The sequence below is a fragment of the Diuraphis noxia genome, unplaced genomic scaffold, assembly GCF_037042655.1.
Source record: "Diuraphis noxia isolate RWA-SAM2 unplaced genomic scaffold, SU_Dnox_SAM2 contig0002, whole genome shotgun sequence".
Taxonomy (NCBI): Eukaryota; Metazoa; Arthropoda; class Insecta; order Hemiptera; family Aphididae; genus Diuraphis; species Diuraphis noxia.
Genome location: NW_028301712.1, coordinates 80037777 through 80057953, shown reverse-complemented (window position 1 = coordinate 80057953; position 20177 = coordinate 80037777). Strand labels below are relative to the sequence as shown.

Sequence of the window (20177 nt, the reverse complement as noted above, 5' to 3'; positions counted from 1 at the left end):
AGTTGCCGACGGTTATTTCTTTAATAATACTAATAAAAAAAAATGCGATGATAAAAGTAAATTTAAACACAAATTTATTTTTATTTTTACTGATGTTATCAACGGTTTTTACTTTTTAAGATTTTAATCAAAGGAACTTTTAAACACTTTAAATGTATATACCACTAAAGGAGTGTCCCGTGGCGATAGACACTCTTTTTCTTGTAAATTGTTAAATAGCTATATTTATATAGATGATTTTTTTGAAAATGCTGATGTATTTGAACGAGAAATAGTTTAATGAATAAACTTTGTGTACCAAATTACTAAATGCCGAGGGCAATAGATTTGGGTGATATTGAGGTTATGTCATGATGATTTGAAAATTATAGTATATCTAATTAATACTAGGTAATCAATAATCTATTAACATCTGTATTTTTTTAATTGTCCGAGTATAACATAATATAACTTATAAGTACTTATTAGCTTGTATGGGTAGGTACATATATTGTATAGTTTTATAAAACCTAAGTATAGCATATATAAATTAATAACTTATCAGAAACTACTAGTTTGTAATTAAAATATAATTAAATACATTAAACTTTTCAAAAAAATTATCTACGTATAAATATACAGTAAAAAAATATGTTCTCAATTTCTCATTAAAAAAAAGTTTGTATCGCCACAAGACCACTCTTAAACTGGTGTACAAACCTAAGTATCTATTTGAAAATATAATTAATAGGAAGCTATAGTCCCGCACGTGTTGTCTTCGTCTTACAAGTGTGTAACATTGCAAATTTTACGCTTAGCAGATCACGTTTAGTTTCATTAACTTAAAATTTGGAGTGAATTGACCTCTTATAAAAATTAAAGGTAACATTATTTTCGAGAGCTACTCATAGGCTTTTTATTATATTTTAATTTTAAAGCATGTTATGAGTATTTTTAGATAAACAAACCGTCTATAATTATAATACACATAACTCGCTTTAAAATTAAAATATAGTAAAAAGCCTATAAGCAGCCCTTGTTACTAATGTTACCTTTAATTTTTATAAGAGGTCAATTAATTTTAAATTTTAAATTAACGGAGCTAAACGTGATCTGCTGAACGTAAAATTTTCCATGTTACGCACTTGTACGACGGAGACAACACATGCGGGTGTAGCACTGTAGCGTCCTATTATTATTATTACAAAAATTGGAACTGGATATATTATTATGACGTATTGTTAAAGCAAAGTGGGAGTATGCCATGCTTGGTGAATCACCCTGACCACCCTGTATATGTATTATATACCTATAATAAATAAAATGCAAAATATGTATATTTATTATTTTACACTGGTTAATAATGGCTAATGACCATTATAGGTACATTATGTAGCATTATGATGAGTCTGAAATAGTGGGGATTTCCTGATAAACCTGAATCCATGCCCTACCATGAATACATTTATAATTAATAATAACACCATAGTACATATTATAGGTGCGTTGTATATGCGTCAAGGAACATTAGTTACAAACACGATTTAAGCCATCACACATCGTAAAATATTTTAATATTTCGCCTTGATATAGAATATCACTATATCAGTATGATGTTCAAATGTTTAAGTTTCAGTTTATTTGTGACAGCAGGTACACATTAAAATAATCTTTCAAATCAAAATGTCAACTTACTAATTACAACCAAAACATGTTTACTTTGATTAAAACCATATTTTATCAGTTTTAGCAGCTCAAAACACAGATTATAAATTCTTAGGATGTTTTTTGGAAGAAAACTTATTAACTCTTGGAGAAGAGAGCCGTATTTTAAATCCAGTAACACCTCAATCTTGTTCAGATTTTTGTTCTGAAAAACAATATACATTTTTTATTCTTAAATATGAGTATGATTCTGTTGTATTATTTTATAATAAAATTAATATATTGTTTAAAAAATATTAAGCAAAAACGCAAATTAATTGTTTAATTTTTTTAGCACCTGTTATTGTAGCAAAAATTACATATCAAGACTTATGCGACAACTTGATTTCGAATGTTCAAAAAAATGTTCAGGAGATAGTTCAGCTTCATGCGGAGGAGCGCCAAATTTAGTGTCTTCGTATATAACGGATAGTTCAAGTACCTAAGTTAAAATAATTAATTCTAAACATTTTAAATTTATATTAAAACGTTAATTCTTAATAACCCTGTATTTATGCTTTTAATCATGGGAATATGCAGGAATCAGTCATTATTTCATTAAGTACGATTTTTAAGGGTGAGTGTTAATGATGCGATGGAGGAAGTCCCCTTTGGCCTAAATATTTTTTTTAAATACAACAATAATCATGGTTCACCAATAAATGATATAATATAATTAAAAAATACAAGTAAAATGCCGTTGTCAGCTGATACTCAGAATGTCATCGAAGAATTTTATTATACTTTTATTGGTATAGAACTATTTTTGGTTTGTTTTCCATTCGACGACCGTTCCTTCTTATCGACTTCAATTATTATAATAGTATTGTTCAGTACCCATGTTGATGTTAATATACCTTTTAATAACATAACATGTTATTAATTTTATTATTGAATCGTTCTTCTTAATTGACTTAATTCGTATTAACTACGGTAGTACCTTTCTTTTTTTTCCGTTTAAAAACAAGGAACAGATGGAAACTGTTTACTGCAATAGTGCAATACTTCCCGGTCTCGTATTATTGATTCACCAACTTCAAATTTTATACATAGAGGGGGCCTCTAATCATCATGAACAGCTGGCCTTCAGCTGTCAGCTCACAGAATTACATCACATTTAATCTACCCGTCCATCTCTTGCCTCTGCCTATGGTGCTCAGTAGTCTTCTTTTGACCAAGCACGTCACCCTCACCACCAACATACCAAACGCTAATCTCTGTTTTACCACTGACGTCTCAATCCATCGTCTCTATTATATAGTTTCTTACCCTAGTCCAGACCAAAAAACATTTTCGGAAACAGATGCGTTTCTGATATTGTCGTCGACAAATATTTATGTTACCGCTAATGACGGGAAATCAGAAATATATTGTTGACGACAAGTTTTTCTTTTGTCTGGACACCTTTAAATGTTTAATTAGATCTAATCGATTTTACTGACTTGTATTTAAAGAACCTACATTTTTTTTCAATCTTCAAAATCTGGGTACCTATATTTAACTTATTTTTAGAACATTATCTTAAATGTGAAAATTAACAATCAAGTTGTATTTTTTGCAAAATTCTCATACGAATCGAAGTGTCATATCATTTTTACGCTTGTCGTGCGTTTTTCACGCTCGAGTCGCCGACTAAAAACAAAAATGGTGTGACACATCGATTCGTACGAGTAAACTAAAAGGTAAACATTGGTAATAGTTATTTGTTGCCATTTACCATAAGTACAAAATGAAATGTTTATCTTATCGAGTCAAAATAATTATGTTACTGCGATATCCAAAAACTGGTATTTAAGTATTAAATATTAATATAGGAACACAAATAGTTAGTTTCATTCATCTCTAACTTATGACTTATGACATTGTGGGTACTTTGTACAAGTTACCATATTTTATTACCTGTACATCTAAAACACATATCTAACTTAAATTAGTTAAATTCGATTATTTTCAACTCTGCCAACACTAGTTTTGTCATTATTTTATCATTTTAGATTCTGAGCGGAGCGATGAATGTATTGATTTTACAATGATGTGTGTTTTTATTTTATTTTTTGTGTCTGTCATCATGTTTTAGGGCAGTAAAAGTGCTTCGATTTTTGACTTCAGTACCTTGTTCGATCAGAAAATGAATCTAGTTGATACTTTGGGGGTCAAAAGTCTTAATAATCGGGTTAAACAAACTGAAAATTAAGGGGAAAACGGGAAATTTTACGCACAATCACTTTTCAACAAAATCGATTTTGATTTTTGATGTAACTTTATAAAACAAATGACCATAGATAAATGAAATTTTCACCGAATGTTTATATAAGTATATTATATCCACCATGCAATTTTCAAAAATGTTCGATTTAAGTTGAACTATACATCGGTATTTGCAATTTTCGATCACTATTAGTTTTTTTTAAATTAATATCGATAAAAATTTATTTGTTTGGTAGAAAAGCTTGAAAATTTAATACAAGGCTTCTATCGTTCTATCGTAAATAATTCGAATATTTGAATATTCGAACATTCGATGTTACAATAGGTTCCTAATTTTTTTATCCTATTTTCCATGGCAAGCTTTTTATACTATTTATTATTAATAACTAATTCATATCTACACAACTAAAGATAATGTATGTCAATGATTAATCGACCTAAATACGAAAATAAATCTTATTATCTTTTTGCAGGTACCTGTTCGTAGTTACCATTTATTTATTTATTATTTTTTTTTTTGTAACTTATACATTATCATTAATAATTTAATTATGATATTCCAGTATTTTGCACAGTTTTTATTTTTGTATTTTAATAAATAGCCCTAAAATAGTAATTATCGCTGGCTTCGAATCCACTTCTCGCAGGCCTTTATGCACTATATAATTCCCATCACTAGTAACTAGTAGGTACTATAACACGTAATTAGAAGAAATATTGTTCACACAAAGCCTCCTCTGCTATTGGTTTAAACGGAAAAAAATGGTTCTTTATATATACCTAATATATAGATAAAATTAAACCACTTATATCCAGAACCAAGAGATATAATTAAAATTAACCTTTTCATAGAATATTTAAAAAATAAAGTCTACTTTTAAATCAAAAATGGTCAAATATGCAACAAATATTTTTAAATACCTATTATAATGGAATTCAAAACCTTGATTTTTTGCATTTGCAGTCTAACACACCTGCGTCATACAATTTTAGACGTGTTCTCTGCCAAATGTACAGATTGATCTATGAATAAAAATATATTTTATCGTACACATTTATTATGTTTATTAAAATACATTATGTTAGAGACTATAATATCTAAGACTTTAATAGGGCGTCAGTGTAATATTTGCTTTCTCAACATAGATAAATAAAGCATTCATTTAAAATAGTTTTTCATGATTTTTGACTTTTTGAGTAATCTTACAGTAAAATCACAAATATTATAGAAGATAGGTAATATATTGGCTATAATATTTGACTTACAAAATAAAATCAAAATGTAAATTTATGCAAATCGATATGTCTTACACTCAAATATACTGTTCTTTATAATGTTTGTAATAGATGATTTTCATTTAAGATTGCTCAAAATAAAATAAGACGATCTTGCGTAGTTGCGTGGATGCGTTTTGTCTATATTGCACTTAGTTGCACATGAACCAGAATGACAATATAAAATATTAAAATATACGAAATACAATATCGGTACTAAATACTAATAACTAATAAGTAATAAGTAATAAGTTACATGGCTGCATTAAGCATTTAATCATTATTGTTCAAAAGTAGGATACTGTTTAGTGGGTTATCTAACTTTTAACTATTGCATTTTTAACTTTTTGTTGCTTTTGACATTCATAAATTATTTTTTATTCACAAATATTTTTATTTACATTATTAATTTTACTTTATTAACAATTATAATAATACATAATTATTAAAATAACCAATTTTAAAGCTTATGACTTTTGTTGATTTATAATTCCATATTTTTTTTTTAAATTTCAGAAGCAAGTAATTTTATGGGACATGGTGGTTACCCAATACCAATTTATCTAGGATGTTATGCTGAAACTCCTAACGATAGTGAAAATCGTTTATTAAAAGGTCCAGCTGGGCCATATACTAATAATACTCCTCAAAAATGTTCAGAAATATGTTTCAAGATGGGATATTTATTTTTTGGAGTTTCATATGGGTATTTAAAAAGAATTATATTTTAACTATAGTTTTGAGTAGAATTAATCACAAGATTATTAAAAGCTTCATTACAACTTAAAATTATATTTTATACAGCCTAAATTTACCAGATTGTGTTAATATGTTCGTTATTGATTTATTATAAATCTAAAATATATTATATACCTACCTATTTGTTATAAATTATTCCATAGTTTGTAAACATTTTTATTTTTATATGATTATCTACTTATTTAGATAATTGGATATAATTAAAAGATTAATATTATAGCTTAAGTAAAACAAACTTATCTATTTCCTTATAGATCAGAATGTTGGTGTGGAAATCAGAGACCAGCAAAGTCGGCAAAAGTAGAAGATATTAATTGTGATTCTCCGTGTAGTGGTGATGGTAAACAGTTCTGTGGTGGAGGATGGAAAATGGGAATTTATTCAACAGGAATTACTGGTATTTTTTGATTTAAATTTTATAATCATAGCACATAAATAGTAAATGATATTGTTATTCTTGTTATCGTATCCAAACTGTAAAGATGCTTCTATAATATTATAATTTATAGTTTTAACTGATAAGTAACATTTAAAACATAATATTTACAGACTATGTGCCAAAAAAATATATTGGATGCTTTGATGATGATGGTAAAAAAACAAAAGGGAAATATTTATCATTTTCAATGGATACCAATAATAGTCCTAAACGATGCATGAATCTTTGTAACACTCATAGATTTAAATATGCTGCTGTTAAAGGGTATGTATATTAATAATCTTTAATTTCTGAATCATTTAATATATGTTATTATTAATTATTATTTATAGCAATATCTGTGAATGTAAAAACTATGAACCAAATTTTAATTTAAAAAGAAGTTTTAGTGACTGCAATACTTTATGTACAGAAAACCCATCTGAATATTGTGGTGGTAGTGTTACAGTTAGTATTTACAAGACTTTATACTCAGGTATGATTGTATGAGTATGTAAATAATTGTATAGTTGCTCGAAAAGTTATATTTACTGAACATTTAAATAATTTAGATCCTCTTGCAAAAGTGTCAGTAAAGCCTATTGGATGTTTTACCAATTTAAAGAGACATCCAGTATTAAATGGTTGGAGAATATCACATGCTCGCCTTACACCCAAACATTGTGTATATAGTTGTCACACAAGAAGATTCCCATATGCTGCACTTATATCTTCGTAAGTAAAATTTTGGATACTGCAGAAGTGGAAAATAGTCATATATTTTAATATAAAATTATTTCCATACATAATATTTTACCATAACATGAATGATTAGTGTAATAATTTTGTCCATGTCTCTAATAGTGACTAAATTTCTATTTAGAGAAAAAAATTAAAAAGTGGACAAGGAGACAGACTTAAATGTCAATAAAAAAAAACTTAGCTTTTATAATAGATTTTTTTTAATTACAGTATTAAATAATTATGTGGAACCTTTTATTAAATTTTCCATTCTTAGGTATAAAAATTGAACATTCTAAAAATGTTTAACTATATAATAATTTGCCAACTTTCAATTTGATACATTTTGTCAAAATTTGAAATTAAATACTTACATAACAAAATGTTTACTTTGTTTTTTTAGTACTTGTAATTTGTAACAAATATGTACAATATCAATTAGTGCAACATAATATTTTTATTATTGTGGTCTAAATAATATGGCTCGAATCATTTATTATCCAACCCTCAAAGTATTTATGTTTTAATTTAAATTGCCTTTTATTTAGCTCATTCAGTCATAGTTGATACAAAACTGAAAACATATTAATTTTCATGACCCTAGGTGAATAAAAAAATAGGCCTGTAGGTATCATTAAATAATGTATTGAAAATGGGCATGATGAATTTTGAGCCCAAGGGCATAACATTTCTAAATGCAACCCTGACCTACCTTGTTACCTGCTACTCAGTACCTAGGTTGTACAAAAAAAAATTGAGTAGGTATTAAATAATATAAAATTAATTTAGTACAACATTATTAAAATAACTATATTCTTATTTTGATGGTGAAATTCTTTTTGTAGGAAAGAATGCTTATGCACTTCTACAAAACCTTCGTTTGAAGCTAAAACAGAGGATGCTATGTGTACAATTCCTTGTTCTGGTTCATCTCAACATACATGTGGTGGCAATAATGCTATAAACGTATATACCACTGGACTAGAATGGAAAACAGATATAATTGGAAATTACTATCTGGGATGTTACGAGGAAAGTCAGAATAACAGAATATTTAATGGTTTTTCACGATCCTTTAAAGTGAATACTCCAGAATTTTGTTCAAACTTTTGCTACAAATTCGGATATACTTACTCTGGAGTTACATATAAATCTGAATGTTTTTGTGGAAGCCAATCACCAAATGAACCTAAGTTTCCTAGAGTGGAAGATAAGCAATGTAATACTAAGTGCTCAGGTGATGCTAATCAATTCTGTGGTGGTGGTTGGCGAATGGGAGTATTTTCAACTGGATTAAATGGTAATTTTCAAAATAAAAATAATTATATATAGCATACAAATATTTGATTGCAACTTTTGAATAAAAGGTTTAAACAGATTTTAATTAATATAAATACAATTTAGATAGATACACAACAATGAGTTGCTTAATTATACTTTATTTATACTTCAACAGATTTTCTAGTTGAAGGTCGGCTTTTGGGTTGTTTTGTAATGCAGGAAAACACATTAAACAATATAAAATTTGAACTTATTAATACTAATACGCCTAGTAAATGTTCTGCAATCTGTAATAATGGTGGATATCAATTTTCAGGAGTGTTAAGGTACTAAAATATTATTCATACAAATATACAATAAAAAATATTATTTTAGTGCGTTATCATTATATTATTTATGAACCATTGTATTGTTGTAGCATTAATTGCTACTGTGGTAATCGTGCTCCAGAAAATGATCATAAAGTATTTGAATCTGATTGCGATACACCTTGTGCGGGTGATTCAAGTAAAACATGTGGCGGTGAAGACAAAATTCAAATATATGATCTCATGAGTAATATTTGCACATTATTTACCAATTTTGATAAAACATTTTATACATTTGTATATATATTTTATAGAAGTGATAAGTATCAACATTTCTAATACAAATAGTTCAAATGATTTAGTGGATGAATTTGATACTTTAAATTTGGAATCAATTTGGAGTCATGATATTTTTATTGCACAAGATCCAGTATGTAAAAAAATACAAAATAAGTCAATTTTAAAACTAATTTGCTGTCCCTACTCAGTCTTACAATTCATGATATACACATAACATAATAAGCACCTATTAAATGTTTATTCCTTGTTAGTTGTCAGCCATTATTGTCATTACTAAGGTATTACCTAACAATTCAGCTTTGTAGCTTTGTTGTTATATTAGTTCAGTCACAGTAAAATCATGAACATGAACTTAATGTATTTCTTACCTGTGTGTAAGAGATAATTAATGCATGTGTAGCATAATTGCATCCTCATCCTCTTAACATTTTACGTTTGAAACATTGTTTTTAAAAATTAAAATATTTACTTTTTATTAACTACCTATTTAATTTTTACACATTTAATGTAATTTGATCAAGTCTTATTATAATTTGGTTCATTATTTGAATATAGTTTATAATATTATATTCAAGCACTTACTGAAAACTGGAATTAATAACATAGATTAATAGATATATTATTTGTAATAACCTCTAATAAAAGTAAAAAAAATATTTACCTATGTTAATTATATTAAATGTTTATTATAGGATTATGAATTTGTTGTTTACAATAATTCTGAAAAGAACACATTAATCAAAAATGGAGAGTTAGTTATCAAGCCTACAATTCTGTCAGATAATTATGTCAAGAATGGTTGTTTAGTCTTGAAAGGGTAGGCTATACACATATATTATATTACATACCACAGATTATATAATCTGTATTATACTGCTATTACTACAAAATATATCAAATATTCATATATTCTGTGCTATTACTATGCTATATACTATATTATGTATATTTGTATATTATATTTATTTTAATTTAATCAAATTATATCATTATATGTAAATACAAATAAATATTTGATATTCTATATTTTTATTTTTAGTTGTACTAAATATGAAGGATCTAATGGATGCTCTATGAATGCTTCATCTTATAATATAATACCTCCAATAGTTTCATCTAGACTTACCACAAAAAATAATATGTTATTCCTTTATGGACAACTAGAAGTAACAGCTAAAATGCCATCGGGAGATTGGATGATACCAGGTAAATAATTCATAATAATGTAGTATATAATATTATTTATTTTAATATTAGCTATTTTAATCATTCTAATAGTTAATTGTCTTATTGAAAATTTCTAATTGTTTTTTCTTAAATTTAATTTTAATAGAAATAGCTTTGGTTAGTAAAACTAATGAACAAAACAAATTTATATTGGGTACATTGTTTGGAAATCAAGATTTAAAATGTAATGGTGAAGATGAAAGTAATTCTGTTCTAAAATATGGATTAAAAATTGACGAACAATATCATTTAAAATCAATTATGATGAAATCGACATTAGCTAGTCGCTGGTCAGAAGATTATCATAATTTTGTATTGTCTTGGTCTCCTGAAAACATTGTATTTAAAATTGATGGAGAAAGTCACCAATTAGATGTGTCAAATCTACCATTGGACTTAATATTTGACTCTGAAGTATATTAATTAGTTGTTGTGTATCATTTTATTTTGATAATTTGAACATTGAATTTTGAATTTCAGTATTATATATCTATTGGTGTGTCAGTTGGTGGCATGACAAATTTCCATGATGGATGTTTAAGCAACGGCCACTTAAAACCATGGAAAAACTTTGATATTAAGGTTTACATTTTTATTTATTTTACACATTTTAATATTTATATAATATTTTAAATACATGTTATTTTAAAAAATGTTTTAGGCTATGTTAAATTTCTGGAAGGACAGAAATCACTGGGTATCAACATGGAATGATGAAAAATCAGCATTAAAAGTTAAAAGAGTAAAGTTCACACTGCTAGATAATGTTAAATTTTAATTAAAATATAAGAAACTAAATAAATATATTATTAAAATATGTTTAGTTTCCTTCATTTTAAATTTTGGATTAAATTGTATTTAAAAAAACAAAAATATATTTTGGAAATTAAACAATTTTATTTTAATAATTATTCTATGAAATCATCAACTCCTGAGTCCTGATACTTTTAATGCATTACCTTATGATTAATGACATTGATTGCCAGGGGCGGACTGGGAGGTGAACGGCCCAGTATTCTACTGTCGGGGCCGGCACTACCCGTTTATACCATCCTCTATGAATAAGATATTTATAATAGCTAAATACTTTTTCGGGTATTTATTTATCAAATATATTAGGCGGTACTGCCGTACTGGATTGTGCATAAATACCAAAAAGATAACTTGTTTGCACACTACGAAATTAATTTTTGATTCGAAACCTTCACTAATTTCTAAATCCATGTTTAGTACCTAATTATAGGCTAGAGTCATAACTAGAGACGAATTTTATGCATTTGCATGGTGATACTAAGTGCATGCACTTATAAAATGGTTTGAAATGTCGGCGATTCAGACTTTATTGAATCCGTAGACCAATTTTAATTTTGCATATAAATGCATATTTGGTGGGTCAGTGCACTATAAACTTTGGGGTCCTTTTTTAACAAAAATAAAATAAAAAAATAATAGGTACATATTTAACAATAAAAAGTTCAATCCATTTATTTAATTATAATAGACATTTTATTAGTTATTACTTATTAAAAATATCTTTTATTTATGGTAGCAAAGTATGGAATGGGAAGGGGCCATTTAAATTTGGAGGCCCTGTGCTAGTGCACCGCCTGCACATGCGTAAATCAGAGCCTGGATACAATGTAGGTACATGTTATTATTATAAACTACATAGTTTGACCACAGAATAGATTAAATCTATATAATCTAAAAATATTAACTTATTAGTTATTAGTGTAACGTTTTAATAGCCGGCAATCGATAGCAGTAGGTAGTCTTAAACTGTTCGGTATTTAAAAATTTAAAAATACATTTATTATTAATATACTAATATTATCAATTGACGTTCATGAGCCCCCGACGGCCCATATATTGAGCCGGCCCGGTGTGCTACGGCACACTAGCACACCTGGCCAGTCCGCCTCTGTTGATTGCAGATTGTATTTATATAATTAATGGTTGTTCAACATTTCTTCAAATACCTATCTACCTAAGAGTAAAGATTTTTTGTTTTTGCAATTTATTATGTATCTACCTAATACTAGAATAGTACCTATATGATGCTAAATTAATAATGATTAATCAAAGATTTATTTTTAATGAATATATAACAGCAGTATATATATATATATATGTGCTATGTCATGTATATTATAAAAATTAGTAAGAAATTCTATAATTTATATTCATATTTATGATTTGAAAATTTAGTACAAAGTCCTTATAAATAAATAAGTTTTAAAACTTTTAGCCAAAAAAAAGTTTCCTGGAAAGTCATATTAAATTTGAGCATTTGAACTCAAATTTTATTGACATTGAATATTTTCTCGAGAAGATACATAGGTAGGTACTTTAAATTTACTCAAATTGTTTATTTATAATCTTCTATACTTGGTAACATTTTTTAAATATTTTGAATTTTTGACTCATCTTAAGCTGTTAACAGACATTTAAAATATTCAATTATAAATTCTGAGCATAGCGATGAATGTGTACTGTGTACTGTATTTAAAATGATGTGTGATTTTTAATTTTTTCTGTTTATCATCAATATTTAGGATGGTAAAAATTATCTAATTTTCGATAACAGCATTTTTTGTGATAGAAAAGTGGATCTAGTTGGTGTATTCGAGAATTCAACGTTAAAATTCGCAGTAGTTTTTGAAAGCATCGAGAAAAATTTAAATTTAAAAAAATTGATTTTATTTTTTTGTTTCAACTTAATAACTAATAACCGTAGAAAATTGAAATTTCCACCAAATATTTATGAAAACATTTTTCGTGTATAGTGACATTTTGACATATTTTGAATCCATTTTGAGCTATTCATACAGCTTATAGAATTTTTTCTCATTTTATAAAAATTTTTAAAATTGTTGACAATAAAAACTTTTTCGCTGAGTAAATAAACTTGAGAATTAAATGAAAGATTCCTTGTAAGTTCCTTTAATAGCAGTTCAAAAATATTAAGGATATAATATACGCATTTAAAGTTAAAACTTTGACAACATTCATAAAATCTCGAAAATTTGCGAATTATTTTACAGTCAAAAATAATAAAATGTTAAACCAAAGGATTGAAATTTTACAACATGGTTAGAATGTAACACAAAGCCTTGCATGCCTTTCAAAACCAAAGCATTTTAATTTTTGAATGACAACGCAAATTTCCAAAATGTATTCAAATATAAAATATTGGAAACGTTTTATGCAGATAATAATATGTAATTTGAACCACTGAGTGCGTGGACAACAACAGTAATAATAATAGGTAATATATAGCATACGATACGGGACCGGGTAGCAGTATAGTGCAAAACATTTCCCACCCGTTCCCGGTTTTTTAAACGGAAAAAAAAAAGGTAATATATAGCATTCAGTATATTTCGATATTCATCATTCAACCACCTAATTCATCCTTAGTCACATTTTGAATGCAGCAGCAGATATTCCAATATTCCATTTGGAGATTTTAGAAAAATATTATCATTAGTGTTAAAACTAGGCCTGTGATCTCTAGAAAATTGTCATTCGGATAAGGAGTACCTATACCTAGCTAAGAAAGTAAGAAGTTAATAGAAAACATACTAAATATCATACATGATATGTAGGTACATCATACATATCACAATGTCAGTAGTTGGAATCCTGAACTTAAAGTCACTTAAAAATTAAAATATGTTGGATCAATTAAAAATTAAACGTGCCGTTCGGGATCGCAGAAGATTACATTAAACATTATACAAGTTTTGAAAGATTACACTATTTTTTTTTTTTTTTTTTTCATTGGTTAAGCATCAACTACATAGGTTATTAGCTTACATGTGTTAATTTCTACATTAAATGTTTATATGATATTGTACAATTCTATTTTTTTAAAGTATAAAATTATGCTATGAAAGTTTGAAAATGGACCAATTGCTTCGTACAGGTTGTCTGTAATGTTGAAATCTTTTCTAGCTTCGTTGAAGTTTGGGCAGTGGATGATGATATGTTTGATGGAGTAGTTTGTATTGCATGTTGGGCAAAGGGGTGGATCTGTCTTTGCCATAAGATGTCCGTGGATTACACTATTATAACAGTTTTAAATTGGAATATGCTAATAATTTATTACAAAAATAAAAATATACCAATAATTGAGTTATTATTGTCTCAAATATTCGAAAAGTTACCAGTTTTGTTTCAGGAATGGAATGGATTGATTTTTAGGACATCATTATAAATATTTTTTCAAACACGATATAGTTATCATTATGTAGGTACTTAAATATAATATATAAGTACCTACTTGTTCATTAACAACGGATGTTTATTCAAATTATGGATTTATATTATAATACCCATTAAATTTGAGTGATATGCATCATGAAAAAATCAATGTTTAAATATTGCGTCACATATTACATAGTATACGTAAAAAAAAACAAAGTTTAAGTATTAGTTTTGGTTGATTAACTATAATCTTCGCGTTATCTTACTAATAAAATATAGGGTATTATATGTCGTTTACGGGATGATCCATTTAACGTCAGACACTCATTATTTCAGAAAACACCTATATGTTTTTGAAAATATTAATTTACATAATTTGGGGTCGTTACAAAACAACATGTTCTGTTATTTTTTCTTATTTACTACCTATCTAAAGTTTTTTACGCTTTTGAATGACACCATACTTATATTTTTAATTTCATATTTTGGAGCAGAATATTACTAAGAGTACCTATTTAGGTATTTAAATCTGAGATGAGTATAGAACAGTGAACATATACCAGTATACCACGCTACTCCATTCACTTAAACTTTAAATAAATATATCTTAAAAACTACAACGAAATTGAATTTTTATAATTTAAAAAGTATAATATACTGCAAAAAATATTTTTCCTAAGAATATGGACTAAAAACACATCTTGTGATTGAATAAAGTGAAAATTTAAAACAATAGGAAAAATATGTTGTTTTTTTTAGAAAAATTATGTTGTTTTTAACAGGTGTGTTACCCTGGCACCCCGAGGTCAAAATTTCGACTTGAAAACTGTTTGGTATTATGTAATTTATTATGTAACATTTTGAAACCACAAAAAAAAATTTTGTAACCACATCAGTTCCCCGGAAAACGGCGTTACAAATTCCAATAAACCACAAAAAAAATTTTTTAACGTTACTGGTACCTTAAAAAATTGTGATTTAATTAGTTAAAATATTTAAGAATACAAATCTAGCATGGCTTTATCGTTTATATTATTTATTATTATTTTTTTTTAATACGTTCCACATGAAACGTGAAATAAACATGAAGATGTAATGTAAGTCTTATAAACAAATATCAACTGGCCACTTATGAATCAAAAATAAATTTTAACGAAGCACTGTGAAAGCTCCATGCACTGTATCGATGCACAGTGTGCACGTTTATGAAGATAATAAAAAATTTTATCGTTTAAAAATGATAAGTATACAGTAGGTATACACTACAAACTTTATGAATTACAATATGCATATATTTATGCCCTAAAGGATTACAAAATATGCTTTTAAAATATGCATTTAAAAAAGCATATTTGTAATAAATAAAAATATTTGAAGATATGATACAGAAATAGATAAATTTGATTATATGTATAGATTAATTTGATTAATTATCTAAGATAATTATTTTCTTTTTTCAGGTTTATTTTCATCATACATTGAGTTTTAGTATAAAATAAAAATGGTTACATTTTTTTAATAATCAACTTAAATTGAATATGTTTATATATTTTTAATAATATAGTACTAATTACCTTGAGCATTACATTGAACTTTTAGATATTTTCTCAAGTTGGAATTGGAAATTAAATCTTACTCATTCATATATATAATTTTCAAATATTCAAAATATGCAACTATAAATTTGAAATATAAACTCGTATTATAAGTAAACACATTTCTATATTACTTTGCTATGTGTTTAACGATTATTTAAAAACATGCTAAATCCCGAGTTATATTTATCAGCATGGTTGTATATTATAATAAGATCAAGCTATCTTATATTGTACAATATCAATGGACATCCATAAATAATTAACTACTCATATTTTATTTATTTAATTTAAAATAATTGTCGTACAAATAGTACCTATACAATTTATACCTATTTGGTATTCAAAATTAAGAAGTTTGTAAGTGGTTGAATTCAAAGTCACTGCAATTACCAAAATATCTATTTTTATACTTAAATTAAATTATTACTGTTGTGTTGTTTATTTTTATAATTGTATTATAGTCCCTACTTATTTAGCTACCTATTTATAAATATAATAAAATATAGACAATGAGAACATCGTAATTATTTAATTTCTATTTCCATAATCAATTCTACTATATCGTGAATCGTTGATTTAAGTCAAAACTCAGCTGGTTCCTACAGTAAAATCGTTATTTTGCGTTTTTTTAATTATGTGTTTTGTGTAAGGTAAGTAAATATATTTTTAAATAATTTAGAATTATTAATGAAAATAAAATAATAATAAATAATATTATACAAAGATAAAAAATCTGCTATAGGTATATATTATAAGACGTGATACCGTTGATTATAAAATTACTAGTATTTATAACCAATGGTGATGCTGATGCTATACACTGAAAAAAAAACCTTGGTAATTTCATTGTTGGAATGACAAATTCATATCAAAAATAATTTTGATATGAAAAATAGTAAAATAGCTAGGTATATAATTGACATCAATTAAAAATCCATATTTTATTAAAAATTATTTCGGACATTACTTTGTACCGTCCTCCCGTTTATGTAAAAAAAATAGTAGGGGCACGCAAAAAAAATAAAAATAGTTGGGAGTCTCCGTCGCTCCGCTCCCTCACACACCAAAAAAAAAAAAAAAATCGTGCTCTGAAATGCACTATAACAAGTAAATGACAATGAAGTAAAAAAAAAAAAGTGAAAATGTGCACCGATGTGGTTACAAAATTTTTTTTTGCGTTTACAAAATGTTACATAATAAATTATATAATACCAAACAGTTTTCAAGTCGAAATTTTAATTGTTTAATGTTTGGGGTGCTGGGGTAACGTTACCCTGGCATCCGGAACTTGTAACGCCGTTTTCTGGGGCACCGATGTGGTTACAAAATTTTTTTTTGCGGTTACAAAATGTTACATAATAAATTACATAATACCAAACAGTTTTCAAGTCGAAATTTTGATTATGTTAAAGAGATACTTTAATAAACGTTTATGATTTTAGAAATGAGTGTCTAAACTAAACGTAAAATAGATCACCCGATATATTGTTTTATACCAATTTAATTACCTTTAAATAAAACATGAATATTAATTATATTGATGTTTTATTTTTTTTTTTACATTTTTAGACTGTAAAAATTCGAAAAAATATAGGAAGGTGGCCAAACAGTTTTTGAAGTCATTGAACTGACTAACAAAATCCCATTTAAAAATAGGTATTTTTATGATATAAATATTTATTTAAATAAGTATATATATTATATATACTGCGATAAGCAGTTCCCACCCGTTCCTGGTTTTTTAACTGAAAAAAAGGTATATATATATATATATATATATATATTAATATATGTATAATATATTCATGGACATTAACATAAATGATTGATGTTAGAATAATAAAATTCAGTCTTGTACAAGTACGTTGTATATAATCGTATAAAATAATACATGGACTTCGTACCTTCGTAATATTATTAAGATGGTAAATTTTAACTTAAATTGAAGTACCTGTGGTTATATTTACTTTTCGAAATACTAACTATATTAGGTACTATTATAATAAATTAGTAGAAGAATGTCATATAAACATTAAAAACAAATTTTAAAATTAAATACTTGGGTACTTATGAACACAATTACAATATTGTTAGTTTATGATTTGTTTTCTTAGTTCTGGAAATATTTTTAATGTAAAGTAAACACTAAATACATAAAGACGAATACCGCAATCTTAATGATATTGGATTTACGTTGGCTTTTAAGTATTTGACATTTGTCATCCAGTTTTTAGTGTTTACAATTTAACATCAAACATATTATTATGTCTAAAATAAATTAAGAAATATAAAATCATACTTTTATTTATTGTAACATTGTTTTTATTAAATATTTAAATAAACTGAAACAAAACGGAAATCAATAGCAAATAAATACATTTTTATTCAGGTGATGAAATCGAGTGTATTATCTTTCAGCTATAAAACTAGCTGTATATGAGTCAACCATAAATATTACAGGTTTCACCTGGACCATTCAAAATTTCTGGTTCCTGTCCAGTGTACAGTTATACCTTTCAACTGGACGACATAAAATATTAAATGTCCATGTTTTTCCTAAGTCCTTCTATGTATTTATGCGATAGCGACAAATAGGTATTAACTTTTAGATAATATAATATTTTTTGAACAGTTTTTTTGGAAACAGAATATGGTCATATGTTTATAAAGGCGGAAAAAACGAGAAAAAATACAACTTTAAGAATAGGGAAAGAGTAGCACTTAATTAATATACATTAACTTAATTTATAATATTAATTATTTATTTATTCATTTATTCAAATAAGATATATGTTTTAAATACTTTTACTTATTTATTTAATTATCAGAAATATAATAATAAACTAATAAAAAAATTAATTATTTATAATCATTTATCATATTATTATAAATTAAGACTATGAGGACTAAAAAAAAGGTTTTCAGTAAGCGTTCAGTTTTTGAAATTATAAAAGTTGGCACCCTATATATGTATATATGACCTTTGTACAAATTCAGTTTTCGTGGGCCAATTTTCATAACATTTTCCTTAATAGATTCAGAAAAAATTCGTGTAGAGTGTCAAAGGCTACTTTTTACTTTTCAACACATACATGTTAAATTTAAATAACTCGTAGACTTACATAATTTTATTTATATCATATTGATCACATAGGGTGATATAAAACAAAACAGTTATCATTATTGAATAAATAATTTTAGACCTATATTTTATATTTGGTCAAAGTACAATCTCATGTCTCTTATGTTAATAATCTTAGCAGCTTACATTTAACGGACCTTAAGAAAATAAGAAGGGTTAAATCCAGGGAATTTTTGTTAGTTCATCACGGGCAACATGGTGTATATGTATTATACAACGACGTATGGGATCAGTAGATCAGTTAATGGCCATAATAGTATACCTAATATAATATAACATAGTTTCAATATATTATATCAATCTACTATAATACTATTTTAGTTTCTACTATATAATTTATAATTAAATATGATGTTATTTATTGTTTTCTCTTATTCCCTATACACAACTATATAAATACCAATTATCGATTGTCAACTAACTGTTACTTCAAATCCTATATTTCTATTTAAAAATAGGTACTAAAGTTAGGCAGGTATTTGGATTAATATTAAGTTCTTGATACTTTTCGGTTATCGTCTGAAGTATAACTAACGTAATCAGTAGCGGATCTGGAAGTCAGAAAAGAGGGGCGAGCAAATTTTCAAAATAAAATGACCTCTTTTCGGCTTCGTGTAAGAAAATAAAAATAACGTAAAAAACATAGCCCAAAGAGTTATATCCGCCACTGAACATAATTTAAAATAATACATTTTTTACAGTGATGGAGAGGGCTAAAAGTACAGAAATGAAATTGAAGATAACATTTTCAAAAAAACGTAAATACGTAATATATTGGAGGCTAGGTAAATTGAGTTCGAGATAAGTTTGGTACATTTTGAAAGCGGTAAATTGAGTCCCGGGAAAAACAGTTATAGTAGGTAAGTTGAGTCCGGGAAAAAATTGGTAGTATGTAAATATTTTGACTTATGTTAAGCTATTTATATATAAGGATATAATATTTAGATTTATATTGATTAAAAATATTAAAAATTTAAATTAATAAAAAATAAATGTCATTATTATTATACATTACATTATATTATCAT

The 20177-nt window shown here is 26.4% G+C and overlaps 1 protein-coding gene across 1 annotated transcript; it reads left to right on the top strand.

Annotated features, from left to right (window-relative positions):
• Positions 1 to 1478: 1478 nt before the first annotated feature.
• Positions 1479 to 11094, top strand: LOC107169111 (uncharacterized). The gene is made up of 17 exons (XM_089220693.1): positions 1479 to 1632; positions 1724 to 1886; positions 1979 to 2121; positions 5683 to 5872; positions 6180 to 6322; positions 6475 to 6628; positions 6697 to 6839; positions 6916 to 7078; positions 7930 to 8384; positions 8541 to 8691; positions 8784 to 8920; positions 8988 to 9103; positions 9666 to 9790; positions 10013 to 10179; positions 10307 to 10614; positions 10681 to 10782; positions 10862 to 11094. The coding sequence occupies exons 1-17, from the start codon at positions 1590 to 1592 to the stop codon at positions 10976 to 10978; spliced, it is 2820 nt and encodes a 939-aa protein (XP_089076819.1). The 5' UTR covers positions 1479 to 1589; the 3' UTR covers positions 10979 to 11094.
• Positions 11095 to 20177: the final 9083 nt, after the last annotated feature.